The sequence below is a fragment of the Moschus berezovskii genome, chromosome X, assembly GCF_049115385.1.
Source record: "Moschus berezovskii isolate FMDL1 chromosome X, NW_MosBer_1.0, whole genome shotgun sequence".
NCBI lineage: Eukaryota > Metazoa > Chordata > Mammalia > Artiodactyla > Moschidae > Moschus > Moschus berezovskii.
Genome location: NC_142488.1, coordinates 143,465,703 through 143,481,946, shown reverse-complemented (window position 1 = coordinate 143,481,946; position 16,244 = coordinate 143,465,703). Strand labels below are relative to the sequence as shown.

The 16,244-nt window shown below is 42.3% G+C and overlaps 1 protein-coding gene across 4 annotated transcripts; it reads right to left on the bottom strand.

Annotated features, from left to right (window-relative positions):
- Positions 1-1,911: 1,911 nt before the first annotated feature.
- VMA21 (vacuolar ATPase assembly factor VMA21) lies at positions 1,912-13,975 on the bottom strand. Of its 4 annotated transcripts, none has more exons than XM_088833720.1 (4): positions 13,745-13,949; positions 13,337-13,596; positions 6,303-6,412; positions 1,912-5,719 (listed from the first exon to the last, which is right to left on the bottom strand). In XM_088833720.1, exons 2-4 carry the CDS (start codon positions 13,444-13,446, stop codon positions 5,577-5,579), a joined length of 363 nt encoding a protein of 120 aa, XP_088689846.1. In that variant the 5' UTR covers positions 13,447-13,596; positions 13,745-13,949; the 3' UTR covers positions 1,912-5,576. The 4 variants fall into 4 exon arrangements, with proteins under 4 accessions (XP_088689846.1, XP_088689847.1, XP_088689849.1 ...); XM_088833721.1 differs by lacking the exons at positions 13,337-13,596; positions 13,745-13,949 and adding exons at positions 10,918-11,020; positions 13,083-13,228; XM_088833722.1 differs by lacking the exon at positions 1,912-5,719 and adding an exon at positions 5,734-6,054 and having other exon boundaries at positions 13,745-13,975.
- Between the last annotated feature and the right edge of the window lie 2,269 nt (positions 13,976-16,244).

Sequence of the window (16,244 nt, the reverse complement as noted above, 5' to 3'; positions counted from 1 at the left end):
GAGCAAGGGGGAGCGAATGAAACAAAGGGCAGAGGCCTTGCTTGTAGGCTATGTATGGAGCTGGGATATTACTCTGGGGGAGACTGGGAGCTATTTGGAGGATTTTGAGCAGAGGTATGGCATGCCTGATCGAAGATTTTTAAAGCAGGAAACCTTCTAGCTGCTCTGTGTTGAAATGACTACAGAAGCAAGAGCAGCCAAGAGCAGTTAGAGGTAGCAGGCGAGGAGTGAAGCTGGTCCAGACCCAGGCAGTTGCAGGGAAGACGGTGAGAAGCAGAAAGATACAGGGAGTTTCCTTTCTAGCATCCATTCCCTCAAGGCAGCCCGATGCTCCCCTGAAAGGACATGTCAACTGAGGGGCAAGGGGATGAGCTGCTCTCCACACAAATCCTGCATTTTCTGAGGGTTAACCTAAATGCATCTTTAATGGGTGGAACAGCAGGATGTGTCCCAGATGAAGTGGAATGATGTCAGTGGTGAGAGGGAAAATATTTGGGGACAGGGGTGTCATACTATTAATGGAGCAGATATGCCTAGGAAACCACTTCTTTGGTTTTTCTCCATGACTTCCTTTACCATTGAGACCAAATTCACTTAAGTTTCTGGTTTAGGTTTTTGCCTCTCTCCTAAGACCACAGTGGTGAGGATTCCAAATGAGGGGAAGGCACCAGAGGAGCACAGTGGCCATTTCTCGGAGTGCTGAAGCTGTCTCCAAGTGAGCTGTTTCCTGTCCAACAGTTTTCAGTTAACATAATTCATTAGTAGTGAAGTGAAGTCAATATGGTCAGGGACCCCGGAAATTCACTAAACCTTCAATATAGCATTACACAGGATTCTACCTTTGCCTAATAAAGTGCCTGATACTTCAGGCCTGCTTTATACAAACATCAAGTCCAGCATTAAAAGCATACATGTATAATTCTGTGTCCAGTGGAGGTTTCAAGCTGTCTGTGTCAGAGCACAACCTGTTTTAAGTATGTATTTCCCCCACCCTCCCGAGGTTCTGACTCAGGCCAGGGTTAGATCTGGGCAGTAAATCCCACAAGGAGATTCCAGTGGTTTCTGTCTCCTGAGCTCAGAGCATATTTTACATCACACACTTCTGTATATAAATACAATTGTATGTAACCTGTACATTTGGATATGTAGATGTCTCAAATCTTTTTTGGAGTGGATATTATTAATGAGAACTGGCTGGAACCCTCCAAAGCACGGGAAGCAGCTGAAATGAGTACAGTTGACCCTTGAACCAATGAAGATTAGGGACTGGACCCTCCCCTCAGTGGAAAATCCTTTAACTCCACACTCCCCACCTGCGGTTCCCTATCTGCTTTAACTCCACACTCCCCACCTGTGGTTCCCTATCTGCAGCTTCAACCAACCTCTGAGTGTTAAGCGCTGTAGTATTCACTAACTGAGAAAATCCGTGCATAAGGGGACCCACGCGGTCCAAACCCGTGTTGTTCAAGGGTCAACTGTACAACCAACAAGTGGCCTAGAGGACCGAGGAACAGGGCACTGGCATGAGGGGGTGGCATGCTGGGCATCGCCAGGAACTGACTACCCCTGTATAATAAATTAAAGTAGTCACAAGTATTTCCCAACCTCACTTCTTCAGTGGTATTTGAAGCCCATTCACTCCCAAATGAATTTTCTTAAGCCACAAGGCAAGGAGCTGCTGTCTTTCCCCCACTGTTCCACCAATTCTCATGGGCCCATTACAACCCTTCCTGTCTCAGCATCCCTCACGGCCCCACCTACTTGAATATCTCTGGCCTACATTTCCTGCACAAAAGTTTACCCTTAACAGCTCTGTTCATATCTGATATAGTATAAACAGAGAGGTAAACAAATGTAAAACACTGAAGAGGTTAATAAACTTACTATTAAGTGAACAAGGAGACATCAAGGTGGCATTACGAACACTTTTTAATGACAACAGATGGTAGGTAAATTTATACAAATTACAGGTTAGAATATAACGAATACAAAACCCATCCAGATAACAGTTAGAAAACCATCACTTACAAAAGTAAATCTGATTCAAGTGACTAAAGAACTCAAGCCCCCCCATTTTGATAATTACACGCAGCTTTTAAGGTAGCGCATCTAAACTCTGCCCCTTGTCAGGGCACTATTCAAGACTACAGCATATTCAGTGACTCTAAAGCTCCTAACACTTTTATCATCAAGGTCAGAACATCTGGTAACAGGTTCACTAAGCAAAAAATAAACAAAAATATGTGAACGTTCTTTGCAAACTGTAAGGTGCTGTGCAGATGTTAGCTATTGCTATTATTACTATTCAGTGAGATTTCACTGAACTTGAGAAAAAGGAAGACTAGTCTGTGTAACTGACAAATATGACCTATAGAACATCTTCAAAGGAATGCAGATATTACTTTCAAATACACGTAGCAAACAGGCAAGGAAAGTGTGGCCAGGAGTGATGGTAAGCTGAGGAATTCCAGACTGTTTTAATGAATATATAAAGGATTAATCTGTTCATCTGTTACATGTAATACATATCATTAGGATCCCAAAGTCCCTGAAAATAATTTATTTTCTCAGGTGACCCTTTTTCCCCTGCAAAAAGGAAAAAGAAATCTTGTCAAGTTACGAATACGCTGCTTCAGTCCAGCTCTTGCAAAAACAATCGTAAATCTAAGAGTAGAGTCTGAGTTAATAAAGTTGTACTCTTCTGATGGAGCACAGAGTGCCTGACAGTGAAGTTATCTGCTGCTGACCTAACAAGTGACAATTTTATTTATAAAATGGGCCTAATAGTCTACAACTTCACTTGAGCATAAGTAAAAGAACAAACATGAACTTGTCTGGGGACAGGAAATATACACTAGATACATTTAGAACAGGATATAAATTCTCATGTACCTTTCCTCTTTCCTTGGGTACACTTATCTAACTGCTTTTACTGGTGTCCTTGAGTACACTAGCTGTATGTATAAAATTTATATGAAAATGGAAAATAAACACCAAACAAGTCAAGTAGTTGCTTTGGGGGCAAAGTTGAGATCTTTATGATGAAAATAACCTTACAATATATTTCTGTTAGATTCCCATGAAATGCAGGTTGGTTGTTGCTTTTAATGGAGAGTTTAAATTTCTTCAGTAACAACTCAAAAGTGAATTCACATGTAAAATGGGATCCACTTGAAGAGCTAATGACATCAGATGCATTCATTCTACAGCAGACTATTTTTTAGCACAATGAGAAAAGAGATAATATTCTGGGGGGCAAAATGGGAGGTGAGGTGAGGTGAAGGTCATGTGTTAAATCAGTAGCCTGTACTGACACTTCAAGTTAAGACCCCTAATTGAAGTTATTCTTACAATCCATTTTCAAACAATAGTGAACATAGTCCTACCTTATAATATTTATATAAGGGCTCAATTGTAGCTTTTCTTTCTATACATCCTGAAGTATGTACATTGTACAAGAGGAAATCACTGAGACATCTTGAAAAATAAATCTATTTGTCATATACCATATTATTTCAACAGTAGCAAACTAGTGAGTTAACAGTTAAAACCTTAAGAAAATATTAACTGGTTTGAAAGCAAGTTTTTATTGTAATAATTCCATATATCAACCTTAGCATCCAAGTCTAACTTTCAAATGCTTGGTACTAGTTCCAAGAGGAAATTACACTGCTTTTGCATGAATCCCTAGTTTAAATACTTGCAGAAAAACACCCATATTATCTACTCAGCAAATGTCTGAAATCAAAATAATCCAACACTGGACATCAATATTTTAAAAATAGCTTAAGAATCCAAAAGTAGAAGAAAAACCTTGGCATTATAGAAAAAGAAATTAAGTGGTCAAATTCTAAGTACAACAAGACATCTAAAGAGGGGACCATCTAGAAATCTACCTTATAGTACATTAGATTCAAACTGGAGTATTTGACAATTTCATATTAAATTTGTACAATTGTATACTAAAACTGTAGTCTTTTTAAGAAAACATGTTCCATTCAGAATAACTACTTAAGACATTTAAACTGCAAATAACATTTAAGTATAAGCAGGAATAAAAAATAGTCCTACAATAATCATTTTTTCTTGGCAATTAAATAAACACAAAAGGCTTCTTGGCTTTTATGCCTAACTATGTCTCTGCTCCTTTAGTCCAATTCCACAACATCCAAAAGTAGAGGGGAACTAACAAAATCCATGATGGCAAACACTCACAGCAAGGGCCATTGTATGAGGAATTATTAATGACAGAAATACATATAATGAAATATCTAGTTAAAAGAGTAAAGGTAGAATGTGCTGTTTAAGAAAACATCCAATAATCACTCATCTGAAAAAATGCAAACAGACACCAGATAAAATTGGCAGATTCTGAACTTAAACCAAACTTTTACTGGGTATCAAACTAGCATTCAGAAATGCACATGGATGTAAACCAAAACAGTGGTTATCTACAGGTGGCCACACTACAGGGAATTAACATTTTCTTCCTGTTTTAATATGCATTTTCCCCTGTGTGTTTTCAGATTACACACAAATAGTACCAAGTGGCTGGAAAGAACAGAGACCAAGGATACTAAAAAACAGGGTCTTTTTCTATCAGAAAGGACCTCAAGGATTATCTATACATATCTGGGACATAACAGCACTGATTAAAAATTCCAAGAATACTTCCTGGGTGATAAAAATAATTGACTTTCATGACTGTTTACACTCTGTAAGTATGCAAAAATGAACGTATTTAAATGTAAATTCTTTCATATACATTATTTAAAAGTAGGAAAAACCGAGTTTACACAACCTCGTAATTAAAGTGTAAGTTCATTGTTGAGTGACAGAGCAAAGCAGACCATTAAAGAGCTTCTCTGAAAGGAGGAGGCTGGCCTGTAAGAGGCCTTTAGGGAGCAGGCCAGGTGCCCAGGCAGCTAGCTCTTTGCTTTGCTATCTGCATTCTTTAATAAACCCAGTCCTTTTACATGAATGCCTGTGATTCAGCCTGGTTTCCCCATGAAATAATGTAATGAAAGATTTCTATTGACTAGGGATTACTACTACTTTATGTAAAATTTCTCAGTGACACTCAGATTAATTCCAGTGTCCACAATTTAAGCAATTTTCAACAGGCATTTACAACACAAAATCTAATGACTTGGTATTTTCATGATAGTCAGGAAAAGTGTTCCAGTGAAAAATAAAATTGAGATTTGCTCCACTATGTACATCTGAATACAATCAGAGCATAAAACTCAAAGCCAACTAAAAGACAAAATGCTATAAAACATTTTTTTGTTGTAAAACAATCAAATTCTTCCCAGAATAATGCATAATTAATTTCACATACTTATTTGTAACCAATTTAGCTTTTCCAAATTCTCATTTGCAAATGAGAGATTCAGACAATTAAAACTGAAGATACAAGGCATTGTTTTAGAAGGACCAAAATTTACACTGGTCAAATGTGACCCCTCAAGGTTGATTTTAACAAGTTCTTTCAACTTTATTGAAATCAACAATATTCCAGATCGATTTACCATTTAAAAAAATCAATTTAACACTATCAAAAGGTAATGTTCACTTTAATCCTGTTTGCCTTCACGCCACTGCCGTGAGCCTTCATTCCAGGCCACATAAACAAAGAGGGCCAGCACCACGTGGACGGCGACCACTGCAACAATAGCAGCATAAAAATAGCTGTCCCTATTGGACATCCCGAAGGCGCCTATCAAGAGAAAAAAGTTTCCATTTTATTCCAAAATATATAAAAGTATAAAAATCAAAACAGATTATTTTTATCAGCTATATATTTATTGAACTATTCAGACAATTAAAAAGGAATACTTTGTGTGGTGATAAATCAAGTGTTCATGTAAAGATGTGAATACCTTCTACACATGAAGAACATTATTTTCAATGAAAACCACAATAAATCACTTCATCTAAGGACTCTGACGTAATAAAGAGGGCTTTATTTTCTCTTCTTTCCAATGTCTGCCAGCAAAGGGACATTCCCCCAAAGTCCTCCTCCCATGTCAACCAACTGTTTCTCTCCAGGGGCTGTTAAAAGAAAGGATCTGCAAGCTATCGCACAGAAAACCATAAACCAATATGATGTCAAACAAATAACTGAGTGATGAAAAATTCATTTTATGAAAATTCATTATGAGCAATGAAATTTTTGAAAAGCAAAACAGAAGCAAGTCAAATTAATATCCAGTTTACATATATAAAGAGATCATGAGAACATAGAATCTCATATATAGATAGTTAAGGGTGAAAATATCTTGTTTTATGTCTATCATTACCTTCAAAAACGTAAGATTTAGTTGTGAAATATAACCCAATAGGTACAGTGATCATTAAAGCTGTGAAGAACAGGAGCGTCTTCAGAGTGGATGCTAATGAACTTTCATTCCTGGAAAAAAGTAAACAAAGAGAAAATCAGAGCCTGCAAAGCCATTTTGAACTATTCTTATGTTTGTAAATGCTATAAATACCCACAGAAAAGATGCTGGGAACCTTGCCCTTGCCTAGAAAACAGTGGCCAGAAGAAGGGCAGTGCCAGGGACTCAAAATTCAAATAGCCTAGAGATTCAGTGGCAGACCCAGTGTGAAAAGAAGTGTAAAGTGCAAAAAGTCGTTTGGAATCTTCCAAGTGCTATGCAAATATATACGATTTACAGAATTCACAATGAAGGTAGCAAGGCAGAAGATACACAGAAAACAACTAATGAGGTTCCTTCACAAAGCATCCTATCAGTGGCTAGCTGAATACAGTACAGAGAAGGTATGAGAATCTCCAAAGAAAAAGGAGCCCAGAGCAATCTGGATGAACCCGAAGGAAAATTTGCTCAAATTTCTTTGTAATTAAGTAGCGAGAGTACAACTTAGATGGTCTTCACACAGCATAGATGCATTAAAAGTTTGATATCAAAACACTTTATGTTCAATGCATTCTATCGCTCATAGACTTTTAAAATCAATGGAAATATTCCAATGGGAAAGTTTTGTTCCAGAATACATTAAAATGATTCTGAAGAATCAAGTTTCTAAAATCATACAATTAAAGAAAAACAAGTCAGAAAAATGGCTACTTAAAACAGTAACAATGGGTAACATAAAAACGTCCAATAAAGAGAAATGCTTTCACAATGATGCGTATCAATAGGGACCATTAAAATTAATTCTGACAATTATTCAGTAAATGTCTATGTGAAAAATCAACAAAGCAGATTGCACTGTTTTGATGTATATCTGTGGTCTGCCAAATAAGCCCTGAAAGGCCCCTTGCCTGCTTCTGTAAATAAAGTGTAACTGGCATACAGCCACACCCGCTTGTTCACGCATCACTAAGACTATCAATAACCTCAGATAAGCAGATGACACCACCCTTGTGGCAGAAAGTGAAGAGGAACTAAAAAGCCTCTTGATGAAAGTGAAAGAGTAGAGTAAAAAGGTTGGCTTGAAGCTCAACATTCAGAAAACAAAGATCATGGCATCTGGTCCCATCACTTCATGGGAAATAGACGGGGAAACAGTGGAAACAGTGTCAGACTTTATTTTGGGGGGCTCCAAAATCACTGCAGATGCTGATTGCAGCCAGGAAATTAAAAGACGCTTACTCCTTGGAAGGAAAGTTATGACTAACCTAGATAGCATATTAAAAAGCAGAGACATTACTTTGCCAACCAAGGTCCATCTAGTCAAGGCTATGGTTTTTCCCGTGGTCATGTATGGATGTGAGAGTTGGACTGTGAAGAAAACTGATTGCCGAAGAATTGATGCTTTTGAACTGTGGTGCTGGAGAAGACTCTTGAGAGTCGCTTGGACTGCAAGGAGATCCAACCAGTCCATTCTAAAGGAGATCAATCCTGGGTGTTCATTGGAAGGACTGATGCTAAAGCTGAAACTGCAATACTTTGGCCACCTCATGCGACGAGTTGACTCACTGGAAAAGAGTCTGATGCTAGGAAGGATTGGGGGTGGGAGGAGACGGGGACGACAGAGAATGAGATGGCTGGATGGCATCACCGACTCGATGGACATGAGTTTGAGTGAACTCCGGGAGTTGGTGATGTACAGGGAGGCCTGGCGTGCTGTGATTCATGGGGTCGCAAAGAGTCGGACAAGACTGAGCGACTGGACTGAACTGAACTGAAAACTCCAGGAGATACAGAGACAGAGCTGAGTAGTGGTGCCAGACCATATGACCCTCAAAATCTAAGATATTTACTCTCTGGTCCTTTCCAGAGAAACTCTGCCAATAGTATAGATATATACTATTCCAATTATATTCAAAAGCTGTGCACATGAAAAAGGACTCCAGATTAATACACAATAATAAAGTAACTTTCCCACTTTCAAATATTCCTTAATGTTGTTTTACCCACTTTTCAATAAGTAGATATATGTCAGCATTGGCCCCATGCATCATCACAAATGATAACACTATAGACAGAGAAGCTGTAGTAAGCTTCCAGCAGCCCTGGAGACATACACACACACACACACACACACACACACACACACACACCACACACCATACCACACACACACACAGCCACACCCTCATGCATATCACCGCACAGGAGACACACACACAGACACCCTCATCCAAATCACCACAGGAGACACACCCCCACACACCCACACCCACCCTCATACATACACACACACACCCTCCCTCATCCATATCACCACAGGAGACACACACACACACACCCTCATCCAAGCTTTTATCCTATGGGCTTTTATCCTGTAGATTAAAGGTCCCTTTTCCCTTAAATCTAACCACTCTCTGTCAGGGATAAAGAAATTTTCCTCTACTGTCTAGGTTCTTTGTGCCTGGTCTAAGAATTAAACATGAGACATGAGACAGATAATCAAACAAAATTTAATAACAACTTATATGCAGAGTACATCATGAGGAACGCTGGGCTGGAAGAAGCACAAGCTGGAATCAAGATTGCTGGGAGAAATATCAATAACCTCAGATATGCAGATGACACTACCCTTATGGCAGAAGGTGAAGAGGAACTCAAAGGCCTCTTGATGAAAGTGAAAGAGGAGAGTGAAAAGGTTGGCTTGAAGCTCAACATTCAGAAAACGAAGATCATGGCATCTGGTCCCATCACTTCTTGGGAAATAGATGGAGAAACAGTGGAAACATTGTCAGACTTTATTTTTTGGGGCTCCAAAATCACTGTGGATGCTGATTGCAGCCCTGAAATTAAAAGACGCTTACTCCTTGGAAGGAAAGTTATGACCAGCCTAGACAGCATATTAAAAAGCAGAGACATTACTTTGCCAACCAAGGTCCATCTAGTCAAGGCTATGGTTTTTCCCGTGGTCATGTATGGATGTGAGAGTGGGACTGTGAAGAAAGCTGATTGCCGAAGAATTGATGCTTTTGAACTGTGGTGCTGGAGAAGACTCTTGAGAGTCCCTTGGACTGCACGGAGATCCAACCAGTCCATTCTAAAGGAGATCAGTCCTGAGTGTTCATTGGAAGGACTGATGCTAAAGCTGAAACTCCAATACTTTGGCCACCTCATGTGACGAGTTAACTCACTGGAAAAGACTCTGATGCTGGGAGGGATTGGGGGCGGGAGGAGAAGGGGACGACAGAGAATGAGATGGCTGGATGGCATCACCGACTCGATGGACATGAGTTTGAGTGAACTCCGGGAGTTGGTGATGGACAGGGAGGCCTGGCGTGCTGTGATTCACGGGGTCACTAAGAGTCAGACACGACTGAGCGACTGAACTGAACTGAACTGAACTGATACATGGAAGAGACCTAGGAGAACTGAGTAACTTGCCAAATGGCTAAAACCCTCGCCTTCAGGTAAAGACAAAAGAAGAAGCTGTAGGTAGGGGTTTGGGACTTCAAACAGGAAGAAGACAGTACACATGGAGATGGAAAAGCAGATGTTTGGTCAACAAGTGTTTCCTAGGCCGTGGAGAGTCTATGGGACCCAGAGTAGTCTCTGGTTTCCATGTCCTGTTCCCCGACCCCACCACACCTAGCCCATATTCTTTGCAAGTATCTCTGGTGACAGCTCTCTTCCAGGAACAGGCCCTCTGTCTATATTTTTTCAGGCAATTAAGGGGAAGGTCAAAGCTTCTTCCTGAGTCTCTGAAGCCTTCACTGTTTTCAGTTTGAAATAATCTGCACATCAAAGAGACATTTTGGGGTGGCAAGTGTTGCTCCTCTATAACCTTAACACGTCTAAATTTATGTTCATATTAATACATCTCACTTTAGTGATCACTGAGCTTTTCCTAAAAAACCATTTTTAGAACATTTATCTTCATCAAGAATGAGTGTCTGCAGTTCTATAAAAATGCAAAAAAATCATGTCCACAGAAAATAAAAAAACACTAATTTTGAAAAGATACATGCACTCCAATGTTCACAGCAGGATTATTTACAATTGCCAAGAGACAGAAGCAACCCAAGTGTCCATCAACAGATGAACAAAGGAGATGCAATACACACACACACATGCATAATACAAACAATGGAATACTACTCAGTCATAAAAAAGAATATATGCTGCCATTTCCAGCAACATGGACAGACTTAAAGGGCATTATACTAAGTGAAATAAGCCAGGCAGAGAAAGGCAAATACTGTATGATATCATTTATATGTGGAATCTAAAAAATACAACAAACCAGGGAATGTAACAAAAAGAAGCAGATTCACAGATAAAGAGAACAAATTTCATGCTTACCAGTGGGGAGGGTTGGGAGGGGCAATATAGGGGAAGGGGATTGTGAGGTACAAGATATTGTGGAGACAGGCCACAAGGATGTATTGTACAATACAGGGAATATAGCCAATATTTTGCAATAACTATAAATGGAGTATAACCTTTAAAAATTGTGTAAAAAAACTTAAAAATGCATACATACATACAAGAAGTCAGTATTTGGTCAATTCTTTTGTGGACCCCAACAAAAATCTTGGCCTTCACAGTGTTTGTGTTTTTCATGTGCAAAGTTCAGATCATCTAATCTGATAAAGAAACAAAGCTTGAGAATCTAGAGAAAGGGAAGGTTAACCAGTTCGTCTGTTCTTTAGATTATCTCTTGAATATCAATTATCTGGCCTGACTTTGAGAAAAGTTTACTACTGAAAAGAGAATATAATATCATAAGAATGTTTTAAAACACACAAAATCACTTACGATCCCACCACCCAAACACAATCTTTTCCGCATGTTAATTTCTAACCCCACACACTGCATAGAGCATATCTCAACACCTTGCTGCTTGTCTTCAATTCCTTCTTACCTCTCTATCTTAAGTCCCCAAAATTTGACTTTCAGTCTCTCAAATACAGGACTAAGGACACAGTTAAGCATACAAACTTTTGAAAACTAGTTTTCAAACTTCCTCCAGTGTTTATATGACATTTTCTCCTTGGCTTCCAGCCACAGCCCACTACAGCTGGTAGTTCTGCTGGCACAAGCCAGCTTGGGTATAACCCTGTGACCTATTCTAAAACAAAGCAACTGAGGTCATTCAACTGATTCTCCTATGTGTCTCTGATTGAGCCTTGTTATAAAGGAAGCATTCGAACATTTAGAGTTGGAACTAGCCTCACACAAATAACTGAGGATTGTGCCCCCACTCTGAGAACCATCTAGAGTTTACCACTTCAGATAAACTTCTGAAGTAAACACAAAGCAGATGAAGCAGATGATGCTTACCATGTTCCCCTTTATGGCAAGGCCTATACTGAAAGTAGATTTCTGCAAATTCCATGCAGCAACACTAAAATCAGTCTAGGAGGGGTATACTGTATTTTAAGTATACTTAATATAAATATTTGTTGGAGGCCTCACTAATAAACAGTAATTTAAAAAAAAAAAAACCACCTACATCGCCATTGTGAGAGTGAAAAAGATCACAGGGGCTCCAAGATAATGGGCTTGGACAACTGCTAGCTTTCAACACTTACTAACTGTGCGAGGTAATCCTGTGATCTTGCGCAAGCCACTTATCCTGAGTCAACTTCATTGTTTTGAAAGGAGCAGCAAACTAAGCACCATTAAAATTCTGATAATGTATGTAACAAAGCGGGTAAAGAACCTGCATGCAAGGCAGGAGACACAGGAGACGTGGGTTCGATCCTTGGGTCGGGAAAATCTCCTAGAGAAGGAAATGGCAACCCACTCCAGGACTTCTTGCCTGGAAAATCCCATGGACAGAGGAGCCTGGCGGGCCACAGTCTATGGGTCGCAAAGGGTCAGACACGACTGAGTGACTAACACACAGGCATGTAACAAAGCACCTAAGCTGGGCCTGGCGCACACACACTAAATGGTAGCTAAACCCCTTCCCACCCTCTGACCTCTAGAGGTATCATGGGCCAGGCTAGTCCACCAGGACCACCTGCTCTTTCCTCAGGTTCCTTCTACTCAGCCACCAGCCCCCATCCTACTGACTCCCTGAGTGAAGTAGACTCAAACCCGGGGCGGCCCTTTGTCCCTTCCATCCGTTCACTCGTGCTGCTGCTGCTGCTGCTAAGTCGCTTCAGTCGTGTCCGACCCTTAGCGACCCCACGGACTGCAGCCTACCAGGCTCCTCCATCCATGGGATTTTCCAGGCAAGAGTACTGGAGTGGCTTGCCATTGCCTTCACTCGTGCAGCAAACATTTATTAAGCCCTGACGACGTGGGCCCTGCAGGGGACCCGGAGATGGAGAAGGCCCGGTTCCTGTCCTCAGGGAGCTCACCCTGCAGTGGGGAGAAAGGCTGCAGACAGCAAGATCGCAACACAGACAACAGAGAAAGAAGTGCCAAGCCAGAAACAAGAGCTGAAGAATCCACCCACCTAGCCACCGTGACCCGGGTCCCTCGCTCCCGAGGGAAGGGTAGGGGCCCGGCGTGCAGACGATGCAGGCCCCAACCTGCTTCCCCGCCCTCCTCTAGCCCGCAGCCCCAGCCCCGAGGGTCCAGACCTCACGCCCACCCACCGGTCAGCCCGGGCTTTCCCTCTCGCCCCGCTCCCGGCCCGGGCCAGTCCACCTGGTGCTCCAGGCCCACGCCTGACTCCGGCTCGCTCCGGACTACCTGAAGTCGGACGGCTGCAGCGCGTTTAGCGCCGCTTTATCAAGGCGCTCCATGGCGTCGCCACGGCCGCAGCTCAGACGCTCAGACGCCGGCTGGGCTCTACAGTCGCGCTGGGTCGGCTAGGTCCAGGCGGGCCACGCCGGAAGTGCCGGCAAGTGCCGAGCTGCGGACCGCAGCGCGCAGGCGCGGCGCCCAGGTGACGCCCGGCGGCGGCGGCGGGCGCAGGCGCGGTGGGGAGCCTGCATGTGACTTACCGGCCAGGGCTGCGGGGCGTACGCCCAGCCAGGAGCGGCCTGCGCTCCAGGAGCTGGCCGGGCGAGTAGCCCAGCCACTCCACGTTGAGCCGGGACTTGCCTCGCAGCATTGTCCTCCGGGGAGGGCGGTGCTGCGGCCGCCCCCTGATCGCGCGCGAGCAGCTCTCGTCTCCGTTCCGGTCCCTGCAGCCGATCTGTGGTTGCGAGGCGGCTGAACAGATGATCTGCGAGGAAGGACGACCAGGCGGACGAATGGGGTGCTAGGCAACCAAGCAGTTTCCGACGACAACAACAACACAAAAAAGCAGTGCACATTATTCCCCAGCCCTTGAGTAAACGCCTCATTAATTATTACCCGCAGTGAAAGTCCAGCTTTGGGAAGCTGGGAGGAGTTAGTTTAGCACTCACCCGAGTCTGTCAAGCTAGGGAATGTCAGAGCTGAAAGAGCTCTTGCTGAGAGTGACTGTTGCAGGCCAGACGCTGGTGATCCTAACTTCCACTTAAAATTAAAAACATATTTTGCAGCTGCTCAGAAAGCTGCCAATGAGACAACAGGGACTCAAATAGTAAGGGACAGATGGGCCTCCAGGGCTGAACAACCAGAGAAAAGTACAAACGAAAAGGGTGCATGAGCCTAGGGTCAGGCTTGACAAAATTAGGTTGCCGCTGGCTGCTAATAAGAGGACAGCCCTTACATGGTCAACGCCTGGAAAAGGCTGCTGACCACACATCTATTTTCTGCACCGCATGGATACAAAGACCGCATCTGAAATCATGACTAAACCAACAGCTTATAGCCGCCTTAGGGGCCATGGACTGGAAAGCAGCAAGCCTGGGTTTGCGTTCTAATTACTAAAATTGTAATCCCTCTCTGGGCCTCATCTAGACCCTTGGGGTTGTAAGAACCGACTAATGCCAGAACTACAGTAGTATTAGAGAGACTCTCGCTCGTGGGTTTGCAAACTGTGGCCAGTCTGCCAAATACCTACAGCATCTCTGTCACCTGTTTTTCTACAAGGTGTGAGTTAAGAATGGTTTCTCCACTTTCAGGTGGTTAAAAAAAAATCAAAAGAAGAATATAGTATTTCACTGCACGTTGAGATTACATGAAATTCAGATTTCGGTGTCCATTAATAAAATTTTATTGGAACTCAGCCATGCTCATTCTTTTGTATTGCCTATGGCGGCTTTCATGTTACAGTGGCAGCATTGTGTAGTTGTTTGTGACAGAGACTGGGCCACAAAGCCTAATGTATTTACTCTCTGTCTCTTTCCAGGAAAAGTGTGAGGACCCTTACTCTAGCTAATCACCTTGGGACGAGGTCCTTGAAACCTTAGGGATCCAAAATGTAGTAAAAGGGGTCCTGACAATTTTTAATATTTGTAAAACCCTAATGAATTGAACATATTTACTCACCGTAAGAGATAAACAGCTACTTAAAAACATCACCTTCCTTTGATTTTTGGCACTAATTATATCACATTGATGAGGTAATCTTCGTTAACTCATGAGTAAATGCATAAATTATTTCTAAACTAAAATAAACTATGCTGTATTTAGCCAACTAAATCTTTTAAAACTTAGAATGAACACAAGGGGGAGGGATATTTGCTTTTCGACTTTGCATATCTCCAATGCCAGGACTTCCTTGGCGGCTCAGTGATAAAGAATCCACCTGCCAATGCAGGAGACTTGGGTTCAATCCCTGGGTCAGGAAGATCCACTGAAGAAGGAAATGGCCACGCACTCCAGTAGTCTTGCCTTGGAAATCTCATGGCCAGAGGAGCCTGGCGGGCCATAGTCCACATGGTCGTAAAGAGTCGGACATGGCTTATCGACTAAACAACAACAATCTACTCCGGTATGACCTAATTAAGGTATGATTCCGGTATGACTAATTAAAAAATTACAATGACCCTATTTCCAAGTAAGGTCACATTCTGAGGGGTTAGGAGTTCAACATACAAACTTGGGGTGAAGGGGGCATGCAATTCAGCCCATAACAGTATTCTAAGCTCTTCTTTGTACAGATGAGGAAACTGGTCTGGAAGGGACTTGTCAGAAGTCACACATTTATCTAATGGAACGTCAACTCAAGTCCTATCTCCCAGGCTGGCACATTAGCAGCCTCTGGGGCAGTTGTGTGATAACTCAGTCAAAAACCAATCATAAATACAATTTGAGGTGGGACAAAATGCTTGGCTAATCTTATTAGCATATTGGTATTTTATATAAGCTAAACTTCTGTACCTCTTTTTCTTGCTGACTTTTACACTCTACCGATATTTACTGTGAGCTCATCTCACAATAGATGGAGAAAGAACTTGTAGCATAAACTCAGAAACTGTAAGACAAAGATAGAAATTAGCTAGCCCCCTGGCTGCTCAGCAAAGGCCTGAAACTTCCTACCTACAGTTCAGTTCAGTTCAGTTCAGTCGCTCAGTCGTGTCCAACTCTTTGTGACCCCGTGAATCACAGCACGCCAGGCCTCTCTGTCCATCACCAACTCCCAGAGTTCACTCAAACTCATGTCCATCGAGTCGCTGATGCCATCCAGCCATCTCATTCTCTGTCGTCCCCTTCTCCTCCCACCCCCAATCCCTCCTAGCATCAGACTCTTTTCCAGTGAGTCAACTCGTCGCATGAAGTGGCCAAAGTATTGGAGTTTCAGCTTTAGCATAAGTCCTTCCAATGAACACCCAGGATTGATCTCCTTTAGAATGGACTGGTTGGACCTCCTTGCAGTCCAAGGGACTCTCAAGAGTCTTCTCCAGCACCACAGTTCAAAAGCATCAATTCTTCGGCAATCAGTTTTCTTCACAGTCCAACTCTCACATCCATACATGACCACGAGAAAAACCATAGCCTTGACTAGACGGACCTTAGTTGTCAAAGTAATGTCTCTGC